General features: G+C 35.0%; 1 protein-coding gene across 1 annotated transcript; it reads left to right on the top strand.

The window, feature by feature from the left end:
- The first annotated feature begins 5814 nt into the window (after positions 1-5814).
- LOC149813116 (ACT domain-containing protein ACR4-like) lies at positions 5815-10076 on the top strand. The gene is made up of 7 exons (XM_089991267.1): positions 5815-6266; positions 6354-6399; positions 6496-6610; positions 6897-6964; positions 7753-8337; positions 8539-8643; positions 9413-10076. The coding sequence occupies exons 1-7, from the start codon at positions 6202-6204 to the stop codon at positions 9752-9754; spliced, it is 1326 nt and encodes a 441-aa protein (XP_089847393.1). The 5' UTR covers positions 5815-6201; the 3' UTR covers positions 9755-10076.
- Positions 10077-10378: the final 302 nt, after the last annotated feature.

Below are 10378 nucleotides of genomic sequence, written 5' to 3'. Positions count from 1 at the left end.
TAGAAGAGATAACATGTATACTAGACAAGGAATTAGAAAATGACTGCTACAAGAATAAAAGCAAACATGAAATGACTTAAAAGAAAACAACTAAGATAATAAGGAACTAATGAACAACAAGAATTTACACAGAATTTATTACAGAATTGAATCAAACAGGAATCTCAAAATGAACAAAAACAAACAAAACAAATTACAGAAGCTAAGCAACTAATTATGTTGAAAACATGATAGTACAAAACATACAATTACAAGAAACGAAATAGACACAAATTCGGTATTGACAAACAGGAAATACAATCAATTAAAAACATGAAATTCAATCAAATGAAAACAAGAAGACAAACTATAAAACAAACAAAAGACATCATTAAAGAAATCAGAAAATGCAAAACTAGAAAGTCAAAACAGCAAAATAGAAAATTAATGAACCGAATGCTTAACTAAAAAAAACAGGAAATGGAATTATGATAGAACATGAAATATAAACTAAAAAAAACAGGAATTCTAAAATTCAACAAACAGTAATTTGAATGGACGAAAAAAAAACAGGAAAATTAGAAATTAAAAAAACAAGAGATTAAACCTATTAGGCAAAACAAGAATTCAAAGTTAAGAAATCAAACAAGAAGTTAATGCATAATCAAAGCAGAAAATACTGAACTAAAACCAAAGTTAGAAAGAAATATTTACTGAACTGAAATTTATACTAGTAATGAATTTGCTAAACTAAAACAACAAAACAGGAATCAAACAAAAATTATGAAAATATGCAAAACAGGACAATCAAAACATCACACAGGGAATTAAATGCATACAAGAAAAAAAAACTAAAAATCAGATATATAATAGGAAATTCAAGGAATGAAATAAGCTGAAAATCAAACACTAAACAAAAATTAGGCAAATCGGCAAAAACAGGAAAATCTAAACATAACACAGAACTATTTAGTTTTGTTTTTCATTTTCGTTTTTCAGTTTTTTATTTAATTTTCGTTTTGCAGAAATAACAGGAACATAAAGAAGAAGATGAAGATGAAGAAGAAGCTGAAAAAGAAATAGAAGATGAAGATCGGAGGAAGAAGAAGAAGAATCGGAGGAAGAAGAGAAAGAAGAAGATACAGAGGATGAAGAAGATCGGAAGAAAAAGAAGAAGAAGATGAATCGGAGATGATGAAGAAAGAAGAAATCGGATGAAAAAGAAGAAGAAGTAGGAGAAGAAGGATACTCAGCACTCACCGTGAACCTGAGGGAAGAGGTGTTGTGGCGACCTCCACCACCACTGCCATCGCCGGAATAAGAAGCTTCCACCACTGCCGCCGGCTGGAAAGAAGAAGAGGAAGAGGAAGAAGGAGAAATTAGGGAAAAAGGTAGCCACCGGCAATGGTGGAGGGAAGAGAGAAGAGAGGGAATAATGGGGAAAAGGGGAAAGACGGCTTCAGCCGTGAATGAGAGGAGGCGCCCCTTTTTTTTCTGCTTTTGGGGTTTTAAAAACAACATACCGGTTTGAACCGGTTTGTTACAGATGCAAACCGGTTCAAGCCGGTTTGTTTATTTATTTTTTTAAAATTCAAACCGGTTCAGCCGGTTTATTATTATCTCAATTTTTTTCCAAGAAAACCCAAACCGTGTAAACGGATTGGTTATTTTATATTTTTTTTCAATAAAAAAAGACAAAAACTATGTAAACTAGTTTATTATAAAGTTTTCAAAAATCAAAACTTATTTATAAAGAAACTAAAAAAAACTATTCTACTAATTTTTCTTTTCTAAACAAAACAAACACTTAAAATGAAAAAATATTTTTCTATATTATTATTTTTTATTTCATTTTTAATTGCAAACTAAAACTAAACTACTTATAACGAAAACTAAAATATGTATAAAAATGTAAAAATAAAACTATTTTTCATGCATTTTCTATTTTTAAATCATTTTAGCACATTTACTCAAAAACTAACATAAAATTGGGTTTTTTAAACATTATTTCATAAAATCATGCATATTTAAATGTTAATAAACCCTGAATTATATGCATGATCACCTTGTAAAATAACACAATCTTTGCAATGCCTCCCAATTTCTTGAAATCATCCCCACATCAAAAAATTTGATTCTCAATTTTTTTAGGATATTTTTATCCTTTGCATAAGAAAACCTGCTAATGTTTGTGCAATAGATACCCACGTCGTCCGAAGGTCACAACATCTCAATAAAAAGGAGATTTACATGAACATTTCATGGATCTGATAAAATTCACATAAAAGAATTTGCAAACCTGGCTAAGTTGAATCCCAACAAATGAGATTCACATATCAAATGCGTGCATATTTTGAGGTTTACAATCCCTATGTGAATCCTTTAGAATTGAGAAGTTTCAGCTTGACATATCAAATTCATGCATCTTTTGATATTCGTGGAGACATCATGCGAACCTTCTTTGACTAAAAATTTGCTTAAAGTCAAGACATACATTCATAAATATATGTACGACCTTTGCAAATCTATGTTGTGAATACCCCTAAACTTTGCACATTTTCTGCTTTGAGCTCCACAGGTTCGCGTTAAACATTTACAGACATCATGACCTTTGTGCACATACCATGCAAATCTCATTCCATTAACACTCACATAAAGTCTGAATGTATGTTTGTAAATGTGTCATGACTTTCGCAAACATGTGTTGTGAGCGTTTTTACCTTCGCATGTTTTCTGATTGTAGGTTCGCGTCACACATTTGTGGATGTCCCAACCCTCGCGCACATAACATGCGAACCTCCTTTATTTATGGATAAAAAAGAGCAAAGGTAAGGAGGTTTAAAACACACAAATGTAAGTGTAGACTTTAAGCAAGTTTTTAGTTAAAGAAGGTTCGCATCAGGGGCGGAGCCACATTGGGGCTAAGGTGGGAATGTGCCCACCCTGACCTCAAATTCCCCAATAAAGGGGTTTGGATCAATGTGGGCAATCCTCGCTCTGACCCTTTTGGGTGGGTAGCTAGTGCCTACCTTGACTATATATAAAATTGGGTTAGGGTGTGCACACCTAGACCCCACCCATGCACTACCCCTCTATATCCCAACTCACTTCTCTCTCTCTCTCTCTCTCTCTCCACTCCAATTCTCTCATATGTCTGCAACTCCTGTGGCACATCCGTTATCCGATGGCAGCAATAGCTGTGCACCCCCCCCCCCCCGAGGTTCTCACTTTCTCTCTTAACTTTTTTGGATTGGTTATGGTCGTTTGCTATTTAGAGGCCTTTCTAGCACACTTTAGCCTCAGTGACTGAGACATTGAGTATCCTTCTTTTCAAACTTTTTTTTCAAAAGGCTTGATAGGGTTTTAATTTTATTTTATTTTTCAATTAGCATAATGTATTGTTAGGGTTTAAGTTTTTGATATAGTTTTTTTATTGTAAATACTATGAATGTTTAGTTAGGGTTTAAGTTTTTTTTTTTCAATTAGCATTAGACATGAGTAATGAATGCTTGATTTTGGTTAAAATATTAGGGACTTTTTTAATTAGATGAAATCTATGATTTTTTTTAGGACTTTGGGTGTTGATTTGAGTTTTTTCAAATGACATGAATATGCATATAATTAGGGTTTTAGGGTCTTTTTGTGTTTTTTTTTCAATTATCATTAAACATGATTTCATTAATGAATGCTTAGTTTTGGCTATCAAACCCTTAAATCTTTGTTTTTGTTAGAATTTAAGTTTTTTTATTTTGGTTTGTCAAAAATATAAATATTTAATTTAAAGTTTTTTTAATTAGCATATTTATGAATGATGTTTGTTAAGATTTAGGGTGTTGATATGGTGTTTTTAAAATGATGTAAATGGTTAGTTTATGGTTCTAAGGTTTTTTGTGCGTGTGTTTTTATTGGAGGTAGGTTATATGTTCCCCCCGGGAACACACACAGTAGCTACAGTGTGTGTTTTGGGGTCTTGACTGAGCGTCGTGTGACACTCAGTCGGGTGTACGGGTGCGCTGTACACCATTGTACATCCTGCAGAGAGGTGTACAACGCCACATGATGCTCAGTCGGGACCCCGGAACACGCACTGTAGCTACAATACGTGTTTCAGAGAGAACATGCAACACCCTCTCAACAAATTACCATTAAGCACAAATAGATGAATATTATGCAATTTGATTTTGGTTAGAATATTAAAGTTTTTTATTAATTAACATAAATGCATAATTTTTTGTGTTCGTTGGATTTATGGTTTTTTTATGTTTTTTTTTCTAATTATCATTTGGCATGAATCCATGAATATTGCATAATTTTATTTTGGTTAGAATATTACGAGTTTTTTTTATCAATTAGCATGAATGTATAATTGTGATGTTTGTAGAAATTAGGGCTTTGATTTGATTTTTCTATAATAACATAAGATGCTTTTAAGTTTTTTTTTTAAAATTACTATTAAGCATGAATCTATGAATATTACATGATTTGATTTTGGTTAGAATATTATTGTTTTTTATCGATTAACATAAATGCATAATATGTAATGTTTATAGGAATTAGGATTTTGATTTGATTTTTTTAGAATAACAAATGTTTAGTTGTGATTTTAGTTTATAATTACCACTAAGCATAAATTCATGAATATTGCTTAATTTAATTTTTGTTATACTATTAGGTTTTTTTTATCATTTAGCATAAATACATAATTTATGAAGCTTGTAGGATTAATGATTTTATTTGGTTTGTATTTTTTATTAATGTCATGAATGAATATAGTTTATTAGTAATCATTTTTTTTCTTTTTATTTATGCACAACCTTGTTTAGAATCTTGGCTCTGTTGTTAGTTCGCATGCTATCTGCGTGAAGGTCATGACGTTCGTAAATGTGTGATGTGAACTTACAATTAGTTAGTAAACATGTAAACATAAAAACATTTACAACAAATATTTGTGAATACGGCTATACTTTAAGAGAATTTTTAGTTAAAAAAGGTTCGCATGATATTTGTGTGAATGTCAAGACTCAAGACTGGTGTAATGTATCAAGTGAACTTGTCAAGCTATTTTTTTTTTTAATTCTAAAAGGTTTGCATAGGGCTTGCAAACCTCGTGAACATTTGATATAAAAATCTCCTTTGTTAGAATTCAACATGCCATGTTCACAAATTCTTTTATGAGGATTTTGTGAGGTTCACAAAATATTTATGTGAATCTCCTTGCTATTGAGATGTTGCGAGCTTTGAACAACATAATAATGGCTTTGAACGAGTTAGTTGCTTGCTATGAATTCCAGTTTGGTATTTTACATAGATAAGCAATTTTTTTTTCTAATTAGAGACCACCGTTATGGTTCAAATGTTTTGTTAAAGGGTTGAGAGGTGCCACTTTGACCATGATCCTGATGTAAAACTTCAAGACACTCTGATCATCAAAAATAGTTTTTCATTAATTAGTTTCAACCTTTCGGCAAGAGACACATTACAGATGATGTCTTACAACTGGAAAGCCTTAAACTGATCCCCTTAGCCAACTGTGTTGTGTGGAGCCCTTATAGGCAGGTAGTCGTAACATGGACGGGAAACAACAAAGTTAGGTCGAGGGAGGAAAGAAAACTAGGAAGGTAATGAGCAGTCAAAGGCCAGGAGGAGATTATTAAGACTTCATATGCAACGCTGGCCCCCACATGTTGACAACTTTTTAGAGTTAGAAAGACTAATTCTTCAGAGAGAGAGAGAGAGAGAGAGAGAGAGAGAGATGCAAATCTAAGAGGAAAATAGGTGGGCAAAAGAGAGATAAATTGTCTACACTTCCCCTCTCTCCCCGACCTTTCGTATTTCGTAAGATGGCAACTCAAACTGCCTCCTAAGTCCTAACATATGAGAGAGAGTAACAGTTGGAATTCGGAGGAAAATTTGGGATGTGGACACACTCCCTCACCCTAGCCTGTTGTCTTAAGATGGCAATTCAATCTGCCTCCTACTTATGCTAGAGAGAGAGAGAGAGAGAGAGAGAGAGAGAGAGAGAGAGAGAGAGATTCTTTCTCCTTTGGTCTCAGATGGGTACGCGTTATTTCTTCGTTTGCTAATTTCCACGCACTACTGGTTTTTGGTAGTGGTTTCCTTGCACCAAAATAGATTTTTCTTGCTTCTTTCAAAAAAAAAAGAAGAAGAGGAGGATTTCTTCGTAATAAGAAGTTACCTCCTATAGGGGATTCAGAGGCATATATGGACGTTTCTTGGAATATGGAGGACGAATACGAGAAATTGGTTAGGAGAATGAATCCTCCCAGGTGCGTTACCCCTGTTTCTGGTTTACCGGCCCCCGGAAAACCGCTAAGCTCTAACTCTGTTTTCTCTCCTCTTTTTTTATACGTTAGGGTGGTAATTGATAACGAGTCATGCAAGACCGCAACGGTTATAAGGGTGAGTATTAAAAATTCAATTATTTTTCTTCTACATTTCTCTTCACAATTTTGAAACTTGTGAGTTTTTTTTTTTAATTAAAAAATTGTGATGTAGGTTGACAGTGCAAACAAGCATGGCATACTTCTCGAAGTTGTGCAAATTCTCACTGATTTAAATCTGATCATAACAAAGGCCTATATTTCTTCAGATGGAGGGTGGTTCATGGATGGTAAGGCTTTTTTCTCTTTTGTTTATTTTCTAATATCATTTGAGACACCCATGGGTGAAAAGTTAATTATTTGGTTTCTGTTAGTTGTTCAAATTGATGTAAAAATCCTATTTTTCAGTATTTCGAGATACCATCTTCTCTAAATATCATTTTTGGCTTTATCAGTTTATCTGATATGAGACACTTTTTTTTTTGGATATTTTGTGTTTTTGTAATATTTAAGATATGCCCCAGTTTTATGTGAGTTTCCTAGTTCTGATGGTTTCTTTGTTTTCTTTTGTTGAAGTTTTTAATGTGACCGATCGAGAAGGAAAAAAACTCAGAGATGAGAAGATTTTGGATTGCATTCGCAAGGTACACTCTATGTGCATTTTTGGGCTTCAAATTTTGTTTGTCTGTGTTATTTCTTCAAACCTCTTTGCCTATTCTTTATGTTGCTAAAGTTCCTTAGTTTTGAACACTTACCTATAACTAGTGCTTTAAATGTTTTCAGTTTGTCTGTATTTTCAACCTTTTTGGAAGGTGTCCAGATGTAATTTTAGAGTTATATGTGAGGCTTTGCTGAATATTCGCAACCAGTTTTCTTGTTGATGTTATCGTCTTCATCTGTAAACTGCATACCTTATTTGAGTTTCTGCTGGCTTCTTATTCCTCTAGTTATAGCGCAGAATCAAGGTTGTATGCTGTGAACCAACTCATGATCGACTTAAATGACTTCTGCATATATCCAGACATTAATGAATTTCTAGTTGATAGGGACCTGCTGGTTCATGAAATACTGGAGTTAGCCTTCTTCTAGTTCAAGTGAGTGAATGTACTTTAACGAGTCCACTGACCTTCATATAAATTGTCAGCATGACCATGACCCCTTAGTTCAAATTGAACTTGTATTGGTTAAGAAGCCTCATCAACTTTGCACGAGCTTGGCATACTCTGAATGCTTTCCGAATGGTTCAGAATATGTGAAATAGTTGGTTTCTGTTAACTCTATGCCTCAAATGGAGTTGCTATAATAACCAAGCTAACTTGGTTTCAATTCTGATGTTTGCTATCCGAAAAGGAAACTAAAGGGAAGTTGGTGGCATTGTGATTTTTTTGGTCTTAAGCTAAGAGTCTGACATTGGGGAAACTATACTGTGCAGTCTCTAGGAGCGGATTCTTCTTGCACGCCTGCAATGAGAAGGTCAATTGGCATTCAACCCTCGAGCGAGTACACATCAATTGAGTTAACAGGCACTGATAGGCCAGGGTTGCTCTCAGAAGTTTGTGCTGTCCTTGCCGACCTCAAATGCAATGTGGTGAATGCTGAGCTCTGGACCCATAACACTAGAGCTGCAGCAGTGATGCACGTAACTGATGAAGCAACTGGTTTGGCTATTATAGACCCCAAAAGGCTTTCTAATATCAAGGAGCTTCTGTGCAATGTATTGAAAGGTAACAACAAAAACAGGGGAGCAAGCACAGTCGTTTCTTTGGGTCATACTCACACAGAGAGGAGGCTGCACCAGATGATGTTTGCTGATCGTGACTATGAAAGAGGTGATGAGGATGACAAACTCAGGCCTCAGGTGACTGTTATAGATTGCACTGAGAAGGATTATTCAGTGGTCACAATTCGCTGCAAGGATCGGCCAAAGCTTCTTTTTGATACTGTGTGCACTTTGACAGATATGCAATATGTGGTTTTTCATGCAAATGTTGATGCTGAAACGGCAGAAGCTTATCAGGTATATTGTCTGGTAGCCTTCATGCTCCCTGGTATTTTATAGCACTTCTAAATGTAGTTCAACAGACAGAAAGTTGGCAGAATATTTGAATCTGCCAAGTGATTTTTTCCTGGCTTTTGTTATTTGTCAAAAGAAATTCGTTATCTTCTCCAAATAGTAGAAATCATCTGATGTGTAAAACTTTTTTTTTTTGCCTTGAAGGAATACTACATTCGTCATATAGATGGGTCCCCAGTGAACTCAGAAGCTGAAAGACAGCGTGTGATCCAGTGTCTGGAAGCAGCAATAGAGAGAAGAGTTTCAGAGGTCTATTATTTCAAAGATTTCAGTAATTCTTTTGGTCTATGACTCTATGACTGCTTGCCTCTATTAGTAATATACACTTATTTTCATTCTCAATAAGGGATTGTGGTTTTGTCATCTTATTTTGGATTGAACCTGACAGGAAGTTGACCATTTTGAACTGTAGTTTAGGAAGCTATGGAGCTATTTATTAATAGATCCCAAGTTGTCAAATATCCTAGATACATCCTTTTTAATATTTCACTTGTTAAAAATGAATCCTTAATTTCAATGCCCATATGACAAACAGGGTAGAAGGGAAAACTCTTACATACTCAACAAAATTTTGACATTTTCTGTGTATTTAGATTCTCAGGAATTTTCAAGTTTAGCTTATTTTGGATTGCTTAAAATAACTAAAGATTTAAATTAATTTAGAAGAGCATAAAATAGTTTAGGACATCACTGATGAATGTTTATGTAGTAATTGATTTGAAAAGATCATAGAATATCTGCTACTGAGATTTCAGATCTAGAAGTCTTGGTTAATGTATTTGTTCCTTTATTCTCTTTGTTTAAATCATCACAGTTTGCTGTTTAACGCTACTGATACTTGTGTCAAGCTATATAAGTTACCATTCTTGATAGTGTAGCTAGCAGATCTCTCTTCTTTTTTATTGTGAGAGAGGATAAGGAAATCATCTTGGCTGTATATACTATAGTAGCTGTTCTAGTCAGTAGATCATTAATTACTTTTACAATCGTCACTTCAAAAAGGTCATGGCATTTTCAGGGACTGAAGCTCGAGTTATGCACTGCCGACAGAGTTGGTCTGCTGTCCGATGTCACACGAATTTTCCGTGAGAACAGCTTATCTGTCATTAGAGCAGAAGTAACAACCAAAGGTGGTAAAGCAGTCAACACTTTCTACGTATGTGGTGCCTCTGGACACCCTGTTGATACAAAGACAATTGATGATATCCGGTTAGCGATCGGACAAACCATACTTAAAGTGAAAGACAACTCTGCCTGTTTGAAATCTCCTCTTCAAGAATCTAGCACCAGGTTTCTGTTTGGAAACCTCTTCAGGTCCAAATCCTTCTATAATTTTGGGTTGGTGCGGTCGTATTCTTGATCTCTTGCTGTGGGCATGGCAATCAAGACATGCAAAATTTTCATTGTCCTGAAACAGATCACCGTCACTTGCAGTCTGTTGACAGGAGGCAGAACAAGAAGGCGGCAGTTGCATGGTTTATGAACATACACATTGTAAATTTGGCCTAGATTTTAGTTGAGCAATTGTTTAGGAAAGGGTCCTTGTATCAATGAGAAGTAGACAGTAGGAGGATGGTGGGGTTAGCTTTGTTGTGTAAGGATGAATATGTATAGTAATGCTACATCATGAAAATTCTCAATGTATCCTTCAGTATTTGAAAGAAATGATTGTGCTTCTTCTATATCTCTAGCTCACTGCCATTAATGATCCGAGGTCTACCCGGGTTCGGATCCGAGGTCTACCTGCATGATAATTGGTTCCGAATTCAGACCCACCTCTTCATGGGGAAAAGGATGGCTGTGGAGGGGCATTTGTTTGCATTGCCCCTTGCCCATACAAAGTAAATGAACCGGACTTCTCTTCTGGTCATTGTTGCCAACCATTGGAAGCATTTTATGTGGTAGATTTCCTTCTCCTTTTCCTTATGTGTCCTGCGGTGGGGAATGGGTGCTTGTAATCTTGCTTTCTGTGGACCAACGGGGG

Source organism: Nuphar pumila, chromosome 16 (assembly GCF_984573655.1).
Source record: "Nuphar pumila chromosome 16, dmNupPumi1.hap1.1, whole genome shotgun sequence".
NCBI classification, from domain to species: domain Eukaryota; kingdom Viridiplantae; phylum Streptophyta; class Magnoliopsida; order Nymphaeales; family Nymphaeaceae; genus Nuphar; species Nuphar pumila.
The sequence above is the reverse complement of the archived record's forward strand: the minus strand, read 5'-3'. Positions and strand labels throughout refer to the sequence as shown.

What these genes read in the sequence shown, in the direction of transcription:
- LOC149813116 (XM_089991267.1), top strand. Translation starts at nt 6,202, where the DNA reads ATGGACGTTTCTTGGAATATGGAGGACGAATACGAGAAATTGGTTAGG. An exon ending in TTTTGGATTGCATTCGCAAG is followed by an intron (nt 6,965 to 7,752) that starts GTACACTCTATG and finishes TATACTGTGCAG; the next exon opens with TCTCTAGGAGCGGATTCTTC. An exon ending in TAGAGAGAAGAGTTTCAGAG is followed by an intron (nt 8,644 to 9,412) that starts GTCTATTATTTC and finishes TGGCATTTTCAG; the next exon opens with GGACTGAAGCTCGAGTTATG.